General features: G+C 29.9%; 1 protein-coding gene across 8 annotated transcripts in view; it reads left to right on the forward strand.

The window, feature by feature from the left end:
• Window positions 1-18,131, forward strand: part of LOC148604857 (cGMP-dependent 3',5'-cyclic phosphodiesterase-like) — an 86,191-nt gene extending 68,060 nt beyond the window's left edge. For all 8 annotated transcript variants that reach the window (XM_088549938.1, XM_088549935.1, XM_088549936.1 and 5 more), the window contains 12 exons: window positions 54-169; window positions 3,002-3,079; window positions 4,408-4,530; window positions 5,564-5,634; window positions 6,984-7,106; window positions 7,839-7,926; window positions 8,798-8,845; window positions 9,029-9,103; window positions 10,041-10,140; window positions 10,919-11,031; window positions 11,636-11,781; window positions 12,691-18,131. In XM_088549938.1, the coding sequence (XP_088406064.1) occupies window positions 54-169; window positions 3,002-3,079; window positions 4,408-4,530; window positions 5,564-5,634; window positions 6,984-7,106; window positions 7,839-7,926; window positions 8,798-8,845; window positions 9,029-9,103; window positions 10,041-10,140; window positions 10,919-11,031; window positions 11,636-11,781; window positions 12,691-12,901 (1,292 nt within the window). In that variant the 3' untranslated portion in view covers window positions 12,902-18,131. The remainder of the gene's footprint in view (window positions 1-53; window positions 170-3,001; window positions 3,080-4,407; window positions 4,531-5,563; window positions 5,635-6,983; window positions 7,107-7,838; window positions 7,927-8,797; window positions 8,846-9,028; window positions 9,104-10,040; window positions 10,141-10,918; window positions 11,032-11,635; window positions 11,782-12,690) is intronic.
• Window positions 18,132-18,844: the final 713 nt, after the last annotated feature.

The raw sequence follows: 18,844 nt of genomic DNA on the forward strand, positions 1-18,844 counted from the left end.
TTTTTTTTAGGCCTTATTGATAAATTTTTTTTTTTTTTTTTTTTTTTTTATAGACAATGTACTAGGAGTAGCACAGCTTTGTAACAAAATGAATGGTCCATATTTTACAACATTTGATGAGGATGTTGCCTCAGCTTTTGCAGTTTATTGCTGTATAAGCATTAGTCATGTAAGTATCTAAAGTGAGTAACTTGTTCTTGATGATTAAACTGTGATAGTATTTTTACTATTTAAAGTGTTTAAAAAAAAAAAAAAAATCAAAAAAAAAAATAAAAAAAAAATCATTGAGATATGTCACAACTCAGAAACCAGTTGAATATAACATTACACAAAATACTTGTTCACAAACATATGGTGAAAATGCACACAAATTATATTTAGCTAAGATCAAAAGACTCGCACAGTATACCATTAAAAATTTTGGGGAAAAAAATATTATATACATGTATAAGACAGGTAAGACTATATTAAGCCTTAATTAAAGTTTTTTTTTTTTTTAAATTACTTCCTAGAAATAGATGCAGAAAATATATTTTGGGCATATGCACTTTTTGTCATAAGAGTACATTTCATTTATCCTAAGATTTGCACACCCACCAAAATCTCATCTGTATGCAGATTGTTTACATATATAGACATCTATTGTAATCATTTGTAAGAGAATCCCAATTAATTCTTAGAGTCTTCATGTGTAGGATGAACTAATTGATTTCACTTCCTGTTTAAGTCACTTTATTCAGTTGGAGTATAAATCACTGGGTTATGTAAGTGCTGTGTTATTTAACATACAATAAATGAAGCTGTTATGGATGGTAATTGCATACATTTTATACTTGTCAATATACTGGTTTGTAAAAATTTAATTCAAAAGTCTACATCACTGAGCAAATTGTTTTACCCATCAATGCATATACTCCCAAGGCACATCAATTGAAACCATTCAAATTATCAATTCTTAAACTACATGTAAAATGCATTGTAAGAATGATAAGATACTTTTTATCTCTAATGCTGTCTAGACATAACCCAGTAAAAAGTTTCTATCTATTCCAACTAATTTTTTTTTTATTTTTCAACCCTGACATCAGTATGTGTAAGAGGCATGCAAGCTTTGATTGTGCAATCTGTATGAATTTTTTTCTATTATATATTTCAAGTGGACAATGGTATTCTTGAAAAGACTTTTTGTAGATAATTTTTTTGTACTTTATTTATCAAAACATATTTTTGTTGTTTACAATATTGAGTTTGGCCCAAATGTGCTAGAAACTTCATGCAGCTCAGTATATTGGCCATAATCATAAAAAACAGCATTAAATAACATTGTTTGAAATGGAATCAAATCTGATGTCAAATTAGCTTATGTATGATTATTCTGTAGAAATATTGTGGTGATTATGTCTTGATATCAGAAGGATATTTTTTGTTAAAATATGAAGAAAATCTGATAGGCATCACATGATTAATTTCGAACCACATTCAAATAAATAGAAGTCCCTTAAGTACAAAAAGAAATTTCAAATCTGTAATCATGAAACATATATAGCATTACACACTACTTTTAAGATAAAGCAGTCTAATTATTGAATGTCCCTCATGTATCCCTCTCCCCCACCAATATTTTTTTTTAAGGAGGTAGACCTAGGGTAAGGGACATAACTCATGAAATCAGTAATATGTTTGTATCACATTCAATTTCACTGCCGTCTTTCAAGCTTTCATTTGAAACAGAATGAAATCAATCCAAGTTACTTTGATGCTTACATGAGATTGATGTCAAATGCTGAATGCAAATGTTCCAATGACATGTAAGAGTTATGTCCCTTACCCTAGGTCTATCTCTTTAAATCGCTTCTCTAAGTTGTAGTCATAATGATAATGAAACATTACACATTTACAGTCCCTGATGTACCAGAAAGTTATAGCAGCTCAATATCGTAACAGTTTAGCTAATGAACTAATGGTTTATCATATGAAGGTACCATGTTGTGACAAATGTTACATAACTTCTCATTCTCTGTATTAATATTCTCATCACAATGTATCATAGAATATTTCTGTATTGATTGGCTCTAGTGTTCAAGAGAATGAATATTGTATTTACTTATATGTAAAGTGATTCAGTCATACTGCAAGGTCAGCTCTGACTGTTTTACCTGTTTTGGAAGAAAACATGTAGATTCTGTATTTGAATGGGTTGTGCTAAAGAAAAGGAGCAAACCACATTTCTCCCCCTGGAAAATATGGTCAGACTACAAAAATATTGACATTTTATTAACTTAAGAAATGTTAAATGGAGACTTATTTTTACTGTTGACTAGAATCATCCATTAGTTACCCATTCTCTTCAACTCTTGACATACTTTAGGTTAGAGTCAGTAATCTGTGGGTTATCTTTAGTTATGTTAATATCTTGGTAAGCAGCTGTATTTATGTTTTTACCTTTTCATAGTCATTATTTGATAGTGATCAAAGTCTGTTGAAAAAAGGGCCTTCTTTCAAAATCAATTACAGGTGTTACAAAAAGGTAATATTTATGAATGGTGACAAGGGCAAATAAGGGTAAATTCTCATCCCTTTCTGTCCCTAAAAAATTAATAAAAATTTTTTTTTTAAATATTGCCAGAATTTCAAAATCGGAAACATTTTTTCATGTCTGTTTCTAGTATCTGGATACTATAACTCACAAATATTTCATTGTGTATACTTATATAGCTAAAATTAGGCTAGCATCTGGTAAGAAATAAAAAATAAAATCCTCCCACTTGCCCCATATTTTTTGTGAAGGTTGGATGAAAATCTAACATTTAAGTTTACTTTGGCCTAAACTTAATTAAAATTTATACAGCTCCTTTCCTTAACTGTCTTTTTTATCCTTATTTTAATCTTTGTGTGTATTGTTTTCTGTAGTTTTCTTTTAGTTTTTCTCCCTACTAATTTATTTCTAGTATATAATGTTTGACCTAGTTTTTAGTTCTGTGGATATGTGTTGTAATTTCAGTCTCTCATGTATCAGAAGCTTCAACAGTCACAGCACAGGAATAAATTAGCAAACGAACTTATGATCTATCATATGCAGGTTTGTTTAATTGGTGGTAAGAATGTCAAAAATGATTTTTGTCATACATTGCTTACTTAATTTTAATTTGAATTTTTGAAGAAGTTTTGTTTTTATGCATCTGTTGTTGTAGACAGGACATATAATGGTATATCAAAGTTATGGGGTATAGTGGAATCTGTTAGCTTTTCTTGTAAGTGCATCTCCTCTTAAACCACTCAGTGGATTTGATGAAATTTTATAGAAAGGTTGGGATTCATATATACTATAATGCACAAAGAAATGTAATTATTCGCAGAGAACTCCAAAGGGTAATTCAAGTTTAATAGGTATATTAATCGGGTAGACCCAACTCCTTCTAAACTGCTCAAGGGAGTTCGATAAAATTTAATAGGAAGGTATGGCATCATATGTATATGTACATTAAGGAATATTATGATTGTTTAAGGACTTCAAAGGGAGATGATTAACTTATTCTTGATTGAACAGTTCACAAATTGCTTCTCAAAAAGTTGCAGTTGAAAATTAAAGACATGACAAGTAAGATGGTTAAAATTCAGTTCAAAAAAAGTTTAAAAAATATATTCAAGAAAGCACCAACTAGGACACAATTTTTATAATTGCAATCAAAATTTAATAATTATCAAGATGGAAATGATGTCCAGATTAAAGTAAGTATAAAAATAAGTAACTTGAACATGTTATGGTTACTTTGTATTTATTACAAGTCCATGGCAAATTATTTTCATGAAAGGAAACAAAATCATGTTGAAATGAGTATACATACATATATGTATGTATGTATGGATGGATAGGACGAGCATTTATGGCTATGTATAGACATAACCATTTTATGATTACTGTACCTTTATATTTAGTCCATGGCAACTTGATTGTTTTTTTGTTGTTTTTTTTAATGAAAATTAGTACACTTGTTTAAGACCAGCATTTATGGCAAATTATTTTTTTAGAATGTCTCTCTTTCCTCTGCTAAATTGCTGTTTTGTTGGGTATGTGCTAAATTTTGGAAGTCTTAGTTTTGTTATACTTGCAGCTATTTCACAAAACCTTGTTTGTCAAATACTTCAGGCTGTTTTTGATGCAGCTTTATCTTATGCTGACAGAATCCTTAAGCATTTTTTCATAGTCTTGTTTCTTTAAGTGTTGTCAATTGTATTGAGAATGTTTAGTTTGTTTTGTATTAAAAATGTGCTGGCAATCGATAAAAAAAATTATAAAAAAAGATTATGGCAGTTGTTTTAGCTATTCAATTGAATTTCCTAAAATAATGAATGAAAAATCTACACTAATCTATCTTAATTTTCAAGAAGATGTTTATATTTGTACAGGTAGCATATGATGAGGTACAAGAACTAGCTCACAGTGATATTCTACCTGTAACATACTGGAATAAAGACTTTAGCCATTTCAATTTTCCACCCAGAGAAGTTCCAGAATCTGAAACTCATATGGTAAGAAAAGTGAACATCACCTGTCAGTTAGGTCATAAAAGTTATTAAGGCTTTTGAAGTTGACGAATCTGTTAAGATCAGTTGTTTGTCTTTATGTCTCTATTGTTGTGAATTGATAAGTAACTATAGTGAATTTACGTTAGTTTGAAAACTGTTCTTTCTGTCATTTTTTAGGTTTGTCTAAAGGGATATCTTAAAAACTATATTGTATGATGGAGATTTGAATATTGTTACTTGTCACTTTCTTTTAGAGAAATCAAGGATTCCATAGTTGTATAATGATGATTGTACATGTATATCCTTCTTTAGCACAACTCCCACCCTTTACCATTTTAGCATTTAATCTTCTGTTTTGGTCATTGGAATGCACTTTATGAATTAGGGGGGAAATCTTATAATTACCAATTTTTTAGGGAAAAATGAATGAAAATCAGGATTTATTTCATTGGCATGACCATTTACGGTTTTAATATCAGTAAATGTGCTTCACAGTCTTTTCAGCAGTTGCCTGTTATGTATTTAACAATATAAAATTAACCTCATGGTTTTTCAATTGAGCCTGGGTAGAAGCTTAATTGATAAAACAAAATGTCTGCTCCTCACAAAAAATCTCTAGCAAGCCCCAGCCTTACCAGTTTTCATAATTTTAAGTAGGCAGCTCTGCTTTAGTATATCCCCTGCAAACAGAGTTAGAATGTATATGGGAATCACTCCATCTTTTTGTCTGTCTGTTGGTCCCTCTGTTCACATTTATTGTGTTGATTGTACATCCCTCTTTATTAAATATTAAGACACCTGAATTAATCTTTATACATAAAAATTGTGAAACTGTCTTGTAGGTAATTTCAGAAGCTACAATACTTCTTCACAAAAAGAATTGTCATTAAAAACTCTAGTCTGATATTCTGAAATTAGATTGTTTTTTTTTATATTTTTTTTTAATAAAGTTGACACATGCATGTATATTAACAATGTACTATGTATTTTTACACTTCTCTGATTTAAACCCTTATTTATCTTTTTTTTTCTCCAGTGTTGTTTATCAATGTTCGAAGATTTAGGTTTCATATCAAGATGGAGAATAAAGAGAGATACTCTAGCTAGGTAAATAAATTTTGTTTGTCTGAATGAAAATTAAAGATACCTGACATACATACATGAAAAAAACAAAACTGAAAACTAAGTAAAAGGAAAGTCCTATTGATCTAATAGAAATGAAACAACTATCATGTGTACACAGTACCTAATTTTTTGTGCCAACTGCATAAAAAAAAAGTAGTTTAATGTCCCTATTTACATTATTTTTCCCCATAGTTGAATTGCACCAAAAAAGACTACTATTGTGCCAGTTTACTTGTAAAATATCTGTAGTGGTAGGGATATAGAACATTTCCCAAAAAATCTGAAAATGAAATATAAGTTTAGAATATATCTAAAAATGCCTAAAAGACGTAACTATAATTCTAGTCAAATGAAGGAAAGCCAGTGATATTGCTGATGGAAATAAATTCTTTATGATGATATTAAGATTACTGTATTTTGGTGTTAAAGGATTCTTATTTATTTGGTGCAATTCAACATGAAATTAGAAAAATGAACTGGCACAAAAGAATCCTTTTAAGTTTAAGGTTTTTGCGAGCAAAGGGAGATTGCCCCTAATTTGTACCTACCCTTGGTGATTTTGTGTATTTTTTGCTATTTCGCTTTTTTTTTTCTGTTTATTAGGTTTTTTTTTGTGAGTGTGTACTTCTCTCACAATTAAGATATGACATGGTTTTAAACAAACCAAAATCTTGTGTATACAAAGGAATTCTACCTATTATTTTACAATAATTCTTAAATCTCTAGGGAGAAAAAAACCCGAAATTACTTAATTAAGTATCAATATTCAGAAGAAGTTTGAATGACAATTAAAACAATGATTTTTCATATTAGTAGAGTATCATACTGTCAAAAGCTACATTTTAATTAAGTAGCAGTCTTTCTAAAAATCAGTCAGATGGTGATTCATGCATATCAAAAACCCACCAAATTCTGTTTTATTTTGTTCAGAAACAGTTACTAATCACATAACCAGTCATAGTTTTCCTTTTGGGTGTTGCGCTTTTGAGATAAAAATTATATAGATTGTACATGAAATAGGCACTTTGCAAGAGTTATTGTTCTTGATTTGGTATCATGTAGTTGATTTTAGTGGGAGATGAATGTATGATTTTCTTAGAAGTGCAGATCTGAAAGCAGAAATTATCATTGTTTTGTGAAAGTATAACATATGTAGACTAAAAATGTATCATTTGTTTGGTGGGTTTTTCAACACCATGAATCACTTTACCATTGGCAGTGTCTGAATTTTATGTGGACTGGTACTTAATTTTTGAGAAAAAAATGCATTTGTAACTTGTATTGAATTGTCTACAAACTATTTTATTGATTCTTTTTTTGGTTGTTTATAGGTTCATTTTAATGGTTAGAAAGGGTTACAGAAATCCACCTTACCATAACTGGATGCATGCCTTTGCTGTGGCACACTTCTGTTATTTATGTATAAAGAATTTAAATTTATCAGAGTATTTAGAGTAAGTATAGATCCTAGGTCACTGCTGACACTATTACCATTACACTAAATCATGTAAATCTGACTTTTGGAAACTTGGTATAAAGTTCTAGACATTTGGGTAAAACATATTTATTTTTCTTTAGACTGACCCTTTAAAAGTGAGAAATTAGTAATTTGATAAGTACCACTGCTGCAGTGATGTAATATCTATTTTGCCAGATTTTTTATTTGGGACTTGACTTGATTATGAATCGGATTAGTGTTTGGTAATTTTGTTGTTACCCTTTTTCAATTACTTCCTGTCTTGACTTATCAAACTTATTGAAACTCTGTAGTATTAAAGGGAAATACTGAAATTTATAGTTAAAACACTTATAATAGTTAATATACATAAAAAAAACTGAGGCTCAAAAATAATATTTAATTAGATAAAAGAAACTTCTTCAGTTGTTTGTATGCATGCTAGAATTCGATCACAGAACAGTAAGGTACTTGAAAAAAAGTTGCTTTGTCTGAAAATGTGACCTACTGTTTATAGATATCCATCCTTGACATAATAAAGAAATCAATTAAAAAACTTCCAGAAATAAATCTTGTCATTTACTATGTGAATATTTCTGATCTGAACTTCTTTTAAAACTTTTACACTCTGTCACATAAATTCATCTATAAAAGATGATTTATGGAACCTTAGGGAACTAAGGAACATGAATAAAGTCTGATATTTTTCAATGATTTATTTATATTACAGAGATACAGAATTATTTGCATTGTTTGTATCTTGCCTTTGTCACGATATTGACCACAGAGGGACTAATAATTCATATCAAGTAGCCTCTGTAAGTATTTAAGTAAAGGTGGGTATATTACATCCCTATTCATTAGATTGGGGCTATTTTGCAATCACCTGGTCTGTTGCACATTTCTATAAGATTTCTCAGCCTCTGTTGGAGAAATGCTTAGATATTTGGTACATTGCTTTAGGACTTAAACAGTGCCTCCCCTTTCATGTTTGTTGCTTATCTACTTTCTGTTTATCATACAACTTAGTAATTATTTAGGTGTTGCCTTATGGAAATTTGTAACAAATTTCTCAGCATGTATTTGAGGGAATCTGATGGACTTGTATAGTGCCTTCCTTTTTTGGTTGACTTCCTGTTTACTATAAATGGTTCATTGGGGGTATACTTAGCACAACATAGCATGCAATATTTTTGTCAAACGTTTACATTAAATAATTAACAATTACTGAAAACAGGTTCCCTGTTTGTTTACACTGCAAAATTAAAATCTTACTGACATGATAAAAAAAATAAACAATTGATAAGTAATTACTACAAAAGCAAACATAAAGGAATTCTGGTTTACTTATTTGCTATAAATAACAATACTTTTGCTTGCATTGGTAAAAATTAGAGCACTTTGCATTTTCACTTGGAACTACAAAAACATCATTCTGTAATTTTTGTTTACTTAATTGGCACATACTTAGTCCTTGTAGACTTAACATTTTTCTTTCTTTTATGGGTGTGTTTGGGGTTTCAAGCTCATAGCCCATAGGTTAAGGCCAATTTTTATACCTTATTAGGGGTGTATTAACTCCCTTTGCCCTTGCTATAATGTCATTAAGATTAAAAAGTGAAGTATATGAAAGATAGCATTGATATTTGTTTGAAGATGTACAGGTATTGATTTCTTGTTGTATTTCAGAAATCTGTACTGGCAGCTTTGTACAGCTCAGAGGGTGCTGTCTTAGAGGTAGGAAAAATCTCATATTATTATAAGAAGACCACTTGAATGAATAAAAAAAAATACTGTTTTTTGTTTCTGGACAAAAAGAATAACAATTTTTAAAATTAAGAAGAAAATATAATTTTCTTGATTGAAATTTTATATAACTTGATGAGTTTTTGAATAATCTTAAGTATTCCAATTTTTCAGAGACATCATTTTGCTCAAACCATGTGTATAGTAAACACAGAAGGCTGTAATATTTACGAAAATTTAGTTAGTAAGGTATGTACAAGCTGTTACGTCTTTCTTTTTTTTTTTTTTTTTTTTTATACAGGGGATTAATATATAGTATATACAAATTTATCATATGACCTTTAATAGAACCAATGAGAGCTAAATTTCAGTGTAACAGGAAATTAACCTGTTGTGCCAAGTAAGGATCTTAAGTGTAAGTGTATGTAAGAATCATGCAAAATGGGAAAAAAATTAGATACATGCATATCAATACCCCACCAATCTGACAATATAGTTTCATTCAAAAATGCTTTTCTATTTAATAAGACCATTGTTCGATCTCGGCATTACTGGATTTGCTCAGAAATTTTTCTATAGAATGTTAAAAAAGATTACAGATTTTGACAGAGTTATGTGCCCTTGAAATGTTAATTTTCAGTGCATTTCAATGAAAATTTTAACTCAATGTACTAAAAATGATTTGGGAAATCTTGTCTTTTTTCCTTGTTTCTGATGGTGCATATGGTCAAATTAAACTTTCAAAATGGTGTTTTTTTTTTCATACCATGTTTCACCCACTGCCTGATTCTTACAGAGAGTGGCACTTACCTAGTTTCATGTCTGATAAAAACAAAATATTCATTTAGGAGAAGGGTATCATGTGCTTCAGTCTACCAGTTTGTGTATCAAGTCAATTACTTGTCATAGGTTGCATTAAACATTGGCCACAAAAAGTGGAATATAGACGTCAACCTTTAAAAAAAAAAAAAAAAAAAAAAATTGTGAGAAATCTTTTTCTTACCTTAAATATTGTGTAAAATTATGATGATAGTGCTAATTTATGTTGTGAAAGATAAGGGTGTAAAGTTATAATGATTTTTGTGAAAGATTTTTAGGGAACATATTCTAATAAGATTTCATTCGATCATAACTATATCAGATTATCAGATTACTATATGTTAAGATTGATCATATTTCTTTTCAGGATTATACTCAAGTACTAGATTTGATGAGGGATATTATTTTAGCCACAGATTTAGCTCATCATCTAAAGATATTGAAAAATATTGAAGCTATGGCAAAGGGTATGGTGGTATATCTATAGTTACTGGAGTAGTTACTGAAAAGTATTAGAGCTTTTCAAGAAAGCATTAGTAGTCTCATAGAGAACCTTTCTCTGTAAACTAATAAAACCAACCCCCGTTACAAAAAAGTGTTTGGGAGTTGTATATAGGAATCACCATGTCTGTTTGTCAGTCCACTTTTCTTGAAAGTCATACTCTTCGTAAATGATTTTGATGAAACTTCATAGAAGAGTTGGCTTCATAGATATTCATGAAGGATGAGATACTCTAAAGGGAGAAAAAATCAAACCTAAGAGTTTTACATATTAAAATCTTATAAGTCCAACTACACCTAAAAATGAAGGTATGGCATCATATGTAGAAGAGCTTCAAAGGGATATAGTCTTTCTCAAGGGTATTTTTATAAAAACTCTGAAGTGCAACAGCTGCAAAACTGCTCCATGGATTTTAATGAAATTTTAAAGGGAATTTGGGTGTCATATGTAAGTCTGCATGAGAGAATATGATTACTGTCAGAGGACGGGAGGTAATTAAACTTGTGGGTCATACATTTCACTTACTTGAAGGGTGCAGTATTTTTTTTTTGGTGAGCTTTAGTTTATTTTCCTCTTGTATTCTACAGATATCATTGCATATATGCTTGTCAGCCTAAAGTGTTTTCATTAAATTTGATTAGATTTGAAATGAGTGGCATTGTCTATCAGTTATAATTAACAGTGAAGGGCTGGTGGATTTTGGTTCTTGTACCATGCAAATTTATTTTTTCTCTTCATTGCAGAAAAATACAACAAGTCAAATTTGAAACACAGAAAATTGTTGACATGTTTGTTGATGACAGCCTCAGATTTGTCAGATCAGACAAAACCGTGGGACTCAGCAAAACATATCGCTGTAAGTTATTAAAGTTAACTTCATTAATTTTTAGAGTAATAAGACATCAGTAGTGGAGTTTGTAATGTCATATAGAGCATTGAGTATGCTTGAACTTAATAAAGATGTCACTAGTGGAGTTCGTAATGTCATTCAAGAACACAATAAATTGGTAAAATTGTGTGTTTTAGTAGTCCAATAACGGTAGAAAAGAATGTGTTTTCATGGATTCCATATTCATAAGAAATTTCCAAATACTAAGTTGTGCATGGTGTTATAGAGTCAAAAATCATGCAGTCATGGACATGTGTTCGTGATTTAAAAAATCAAATCATCATGGGATAATCCACTGTTAAACTCTGCTCTTTAATTTGTAATCCTTTGAAAGTTCAGGAAACACCTTGAAGTTTAATAGTAAAAATGTTTTGGAATCCTTTGATCAATTGCTTAAAGCAAGTCCTTAGAGTAAAAATTGTCATATGATACCAAATCTCGATGCTATATTCTTGAAGTCATTACTTATGACTAATTACTACACATGACTTTTGGTGAATTTGATTTCTGGTTAAAAATGTTATCATTATACAAATTAGAGCTATGTCATTAGTAACCATTTCTGTTGCAGGCTTTAATCTACAATGAATTCTTCTCCCAAGGAGATTTAGAAAAATCATTGGGAAGGACACCAGCAGACATGATGGACAGAGAAAAAGCTAGAATCCCTGATTTACAGATTGGTTTCCTGGATCATATAGCATTGCCTGTTTATAGGTTAGTTTGATTTTTACAATTTGTGGTTAAAGGGATGCAACTCTGTATGAAAGAAATGTTATCTACTCAAGTGCATTTTAGTTTTAACTCTTGATTAGAATAAGACATATAATGCAATATAAAGGAACTGTGTTAACACAAATATCATGCTTCCCTGCAAGCCACATACTCTTTTTAAGGGCTGAATCACATGCAGGATTATTGGACAAAAAATTGTATTGACCTAAAATGTTGGGACACAGTTTTTTGCCACTTACTACAAATCTGGTTTATGGTTTTATACTAGACAAAGAAATGATTGTGGATTTGAAGAAAACAAGCCTAGTAAAAGTTATATGGAAATTATTCTTTGAAAATAAAACATATCTCAAATGCTTCTTTGATTATGTATCGCTTTGTGTTTTTGTTCATTTGGCTCTCATTGCAATGTCTGACTTTATTCCTGTTGACTCCAGTTGACCTCAATATAGATAAAGAACTTGACCAAAATCATTGATGATTTTTTCCCCGTTTTTAGGGGAATTCTGCAATTGAAAATCCGGATTTTACAGCTATGATACTTTTTTTACTATATATTTACTTCCAATTTTGCTTATTTCCGCTTTGTTTGTTGATCTGGTAAAATCATCCCTACAGAATGGAAGTGAGAGTGTCTTTTAACACAACCAAATTTTAAGAGAACTAAATACCAGTGATTAATAGTACACATTCTTTCATTTGCTGTACTAACTTGATAATATCTGATGAGTACTTAAAAGATATAAGTAAGATTTTGGAGCACATTTATTCTTAGATAAGTCTTATATTTTTAAGATCTATTTTTAGATGCAAAACCAAATTTTAACATCATTGTCAAAATTAAAACAATTTGAATTGATATAATAACATTTTTATCATTGTGAACTGCAGGGTATTAGAAGAAATTTTCATTGATGCAAGTACTGTGCATAACTCTGTGAAAGATAATCGTAAACACTGGGAAAGAATTTGTGCCCTAATCAAGTTACGGAGAGGAGGAAGTTGTGAACAAATGAGTTACGATCAAATTCTTGCTCTAGAGGAAGAGGCAAGCCATCTGCCAGAGGAAGAGGTCAAGAGTGTGACAATAAATGGCCATTGAGACACTATATTGCTGTTATAAACGGCATTAAAATGATCATCGAGAAATCCATCAAAAATGATGTCAAATGAAACAAGAAAGTCAGTGGTTTGGAATATCACATTTTGGGATGATACATTGATGAAGTGTTGGTGTGGTTTATATGTTATGAAGAACGCAAATGACTAAAAGAGTTATGATAGATACTCCTTCAAGCAAAATGTGGTGCATTTAGAGACAGTTAATAGATTTGTAAAGCATTGCAGAGAATGAAACATACAGATATTGTCTAAACACTCATTATTTATTTTTAGAATATATGTTGGTGTACTAAAAAACCGGTATGGTTATTGATACAGAAGAAGTAAATGTGTAGCTATTTAAAGAAATACCCGTTTTATTAGTTTTTGAGATTATATTTATAGCATGACTAGTTCATTATAAACGTAATGGTCTTCTATCATTTTTCACTATATATCAAGCTTAGAATGGACACATGGGAATTATTTTTAGTCATCTTACATATGATACTGGATTTTTTTTCAAAGTATCTATCACATGCATATGGATTCATTTTCTATTGTCAATTGAAACTTCAGTAGAAAAGGGTGAATAAGGGTTGTATTATGCTAAAAAAGCAAGGTTTTTAAGCATTTAGTTACCTATGGTTGCATGAAGGTTACATATATTGTGATGAAGAAAATCTCATTATTTGCTTTCATGTAGAGACAATAATTGTAGTACAGATGACATAAATTATTAGTGTTCATTACTTTATAGATTAATACTGCTATAAATGGCTCATATATCCATTTTGGTTTTTGTCTTGTGAAATACTCCAGATACATATATCTTATCTGATATAATTACTTATATAAATTTGTTTGCTAGGTATATTCTTAATGATTAAACATTTAAATTATTTGAGAAGCGTTCAATGGGATTTATTTAAAGAGTATAAAAGTTACATGTAGACCAAGATCTTTTCATTAATGTAAAATTGTTAAGGTAGATAACTCTGCTCTTTCTTTTAAATTCTGTATTTTGTCCATAGAGGAACATTTAACTACAGCATATTTACAAGTAAAACTAAAGGAGGTAGAACTATAGTAAAGGAAGTAACTCTTGGAATCAGTAATATGTTTGCATTGTGATTAATTTCACCAAAGCCTTTCAAGCATTTAATTGAAACAATGAAATAAATAAAAGTTACATTTATATTAGATGCTTAAATGATATCTGTGTAAAATGGTTTATACAAACGTACAATTGATTTGTAAGAGTTATGCCTATTACCCTAGGTCTACCTCCTTAAAACTTCTTATCTCTGTTTATTGTTGTCTACTTTTAGCATCCATAGTAAAATTATATGCAGTTCTCATTAGTCTTTGCTCATAGAATCTTTGTGATTTAGATATGCATTCTTCTCATTTTGTCAGTCAAATGTAGTATGTATTTAGATTTCTCTGCAGATTTTTGTGAATCTGAAGCTAACTGTAAGAATAATTTGGATGTGTATTTGTTTAGATTTGCATTGTTAGTACATTTGTATATGTACTTAAAAGACATGTGATTAAAATTGTTATTTGGAAATCACAGATCACCATAGGTTGCTCTCTTTCTGAGCTGTAAAAATATTCAAACTTTGCTTATTATATTATAATATACAATTTACAGTAAACTATATTGTTTTAAAGAAAGAGGAAAACATTTAACATTTCTTGCCCATAGTACTGTTATTTAAGTAAAAAAAATATACAATCACTCTTAGTGAATAATTTCTATATCTAGTAATTAGATAAATGCTGAATTATATGTTGAACTATTGTCACTGTGAAAAGAAATTAAAATGCATGTTAATATACAATAATGGCCCTCTGAGGAGGTTAATATTCGAAATTGTCAACCTGAACTAGGGTTATTTCCCTGCGGGCTTTAGCCCGAGGGAAATAACCTTAGTGAGGTTGACAATTTTGGATATTCACTGAATTAATAGTGCCATAATTGTCTTATTATACTGAAAAAGGACTGACAAAAAATGATGGGTTATTCACTGGTGAATAATAGGGTTATTCAATGATGGCATGAATTTTGGTGGTTATTCAACCTTTCTTGCAATTAAAACAAAAAATATCCAAATTAATCTATGTCACGTGATTATATTTCATCCAATAGAATTAATACTTTTTTTATGTACTGTATAATAATACCAGTAGAAAGCTCATAAATCCCTTTCATTGCACTTCTTATGCAACTGTGATCAATATTTTTTTTAACATTTTAAATGTGCCATATGCAAAGTGAATATCTAAGTTTACAACAAATGTCTAAGACAAATTAAACTACATAGAATGATGTTATATGTCTGCAGGAAATCTTTTATTATTTTTACTTTTTTCATCGTTAATTTTATTCTTGAAAGTTTGTTTAAGCTACCCTGTATTGTTGTTATATTGAATTTGTTATTGAACTGTATTTATTAGATTGATTGTTTTTTTTCCAATTATATAGTTTTATTTATATTTTATATTCATCATGTCTTTTTCAGCAGAATTTTCAGTGGAAAGTTTTTTAAATTCTAGGGAAATATTTTGCGTAATGTTTTTAGTATGAGTTCTTAACAATCTGACTACAGCTTTACGGGTAAAATACTTGTTCTTTATACAGGGGTGATTTTTTTAGTGGATTTCCGTTATTTCAAATCCGGATTTTACCGTTATGATACTTTTTTACTGTATATTTACTTCTGATTTTGCGAATTTCCACTTTGTTTGTAGACCTCATAAAATCATCCCTGTTTATAAGAATTTAAAAAAAGTATACCAATCAATTTCTTTTTTCTTCTTAGGGCACTATCATTTTATTACAAAGGGGCGTGGGACTTTTTATGAGAAATTTTTTGTGTGAAAATAATCTTTTTTGTTTCCGCAGCAGATGGAATCAAAATATTTTTTTGAAATTTGTTAGTAATGGGGACTTTGAAACCGTTTTTTTTTTTTTTTCTCTTGACGATGTCCAAACACACTGAGTTAATTTTCAGGCTAAAATTCCCCCCTTTTTTATTCTCACGTCCCTTTCAGTAAAAAATTGTTGGTGCCTGTAAGTCAACTGTGTAATGGTTGATTTCATCCATTGTACACCATTCATATGCTAACCCTGGCCAGACAATGAATAGTAAGACACATGTGAAGACATGCTTTCTTGTATTTAACCATAACTGCAGGGACTTACTAGTTATAAGGACATTTTGTTCAAAAGTAAAATTTTATTGGTACTTTGACTAAGTAAAAATTGTTCCTTTTATTTTGACCTGATAACTGAAAAAATAACAAGATTTTGCTGAGTAATGCTTTTATGGTTACAAGTTTTTTTTTAGTTTTAATGGCACTGGACCAGGTTTATTTATGATTTTAATGTTTGATTTGCATAGATGAATGGCACCTTCATTAGGAATAATATTTATATTTTAAGTTAAATAGTACTTGACTTTTTAATAATATATACTATTTATGTAACTTGCCACAAATTACAAGTGTATGTAGTTTCTCAAAAGCGTGAATCTGATTTTACAAATGATTGTTTATATTTTTTTTCTTATTATTTTAGTTGCTGGTTGTCAAGTCTTTTCAGACATTAATAATTTATTTTTTCCATAAATGAAATAGTCCAAAAAAGTTAAATTATGAAAGTCCATATTTGAAATATAAGCATGTTATATCATTTGTTTTCCTCATCAAGTAAACCATTTCATCATAGATATTCCAATGAAATTAACAAATGTATATCTAGTTGGTATCATCTTATTTTTCTCAATTAATGTGAATCTTTTTTGTTGTTTACTAGAGTTTTTATGTGAGTTAGGTACAGCCTACAACCGAGCATCGCACTTGTACATTTTTCTTCCTTTTATTAGGTCATTGAAAAAAGGAATGATGGCTGATGGGGAGGGATAGGATAGGTAAATGATTGTCCATATAAAAAAATAAAGCGAACTTGATCAAGATACTGCAAATATTTAAAAACAAATTTTGTCTTTGTTTATGAACTGCATATCTAAATTTAAATCAATTTTAAGGCTACTTTCACATTTAATTCACTTCCCTGACCTATTTCTGCGGACCTATTTGACACCTAATCTGGTTGGCTGGACGAAGATCATTAGCCTTGCATGCGATACTCGATATAAATGTACACAACTGGCATCCATTATCATTTTAACCATATATGTAACTATATCAAGACATTTTCAACAGTGAACACTAATGCAGGGATTCAAATTAGCTTTACCAATAGGTAATCTGGTTCCCTGGTCAATATCATCAGCGACCCTAAGATATAAAAAAATATAGACTTAGGTCACCAGTGATGGATATGCACAATATATGAGTAAGTTGCCCCTAATGAAATAAAATGAAAACAAAGATGAAATTACCTAAATTAACTTAATTATCAAAAGATAATATAAGTAATTTGAAAGAGATATTCAGACATATTTTTTTTTAATATTTGAATATTAGAATATATAAAATTTGAAAAAAAATTTGGTCAAATTTGCTTAGCCCATTAGAAGACAGAAGGTCACTGGCGACCAGGTGTTATATTTGGGAGAACTTGTGGAACTAGTATTTTACCCAGGCTGCCAGGTTATACTGATAGGGAGGACACCTTATTATTGCGAGGTCATTTTAAGGTCTAGGTCACTATTACTAAAATAATTTTGGGAAGTTGGAGGACCTTAAACTCCTTGTTTATGACAGAAATAACAATAAACTTACAGATGTAAAGCATTTTATTATTTCTTTATTAACATAATTCAAATGAGTTAAGTTGAATTATACAGTAAAAATTAAAACTTTTTTCAGAAAAATAAAATTGACTAGCTAGTGTCGATGTTAACACAATAGGGAAGGATGGATAATGATTATATTGTTTACAAAAATAACAATGAAGATTTAACAGCACCACTCATTGTCCAGTTTCAATTTTTATACTACTCAAATTTAAGTCTTGTAAGTTCCAAACTTAAACCTATCTAATTTGAATTCCTGCATAACCCCTGTCATCAGGTAATACAGGTATTTACAGGTATTTTAACCATACAACTGACTGATATGCAGAACAATCATCTATTTATATGCATAAATCCAATTGTATACATGATATTATAAATACATGTTGTCTGACCATTATTCATTATTAATATTAGAGGATTGTTTTCCATTTTTCACTGTTATTAAAAGTTTCTATTTTACTTTGACTTTTTTTTATCAATTCCAAGTTTGCATGATGAGGTCAAGGGTCACATTATCTGATTTCAAGTACTATTATGGTATAACACTGAAACCATGACTGTGATGAAATGAATTTCAGTTTTCTCTTTTTTATATGGAGATGTTTGGTAAACACAGGTTCATAGTTGGCACACCCGAAATACTTTAAGAAACACATTTATTTTCACATAACTATTCAGTTTGGTATTTAAGACAGGTTTTACTGTTAAAAAAAATTACATGTAGCAATACTAAGCGATTTAAAAGAACCTAAATGCAAAGCAATATCAACCTAGGAGGATTGCTTCATCTGTTCAGAATTTTTAAAATATCAGTTTACTGTTTTAGTGTTACTTTTCACGAATTCAGATATTTCGTAGGGAAAGAGAGGAGTACTGGATACGCAGACTAGGTACTGCAATACCTTACGGATGCAATGACAACATCAAAAGTATAGGAAACCTTTCAAGCCAATATAACAATAACATGAATGTGATGAATTTATTTGACAAAAATCCATGTCGGGAAAGGAGTCATGACCATCGCCACTATACGTCACCTAAGTTACATGATGTCTCTATAGATGGTCTCATTCCTTTCATACAAAAACCTCTTGGACTTCATCACATTAGAACCAAACTTTATTCTATACCTCTCACTCTACTACACTCCCTTTACAAAACAAGTCTTGACA

This window comes from Perna viridis, chromosome 10 (genome assembly GCF_037379345.1).
Source record: "Perna viridis isolate PV_CMFRI_1.1 ecotype Kerala chromosome 10, ASM3737934v1, whole genome shotgun sequence".
In the NCBI taxonomy this organism is placed as follows: Eukaryota; Metazoa; Mollusca; class Bivalvia; order Mytilida; family Mytilidae; genus Perna; species Perna viridis.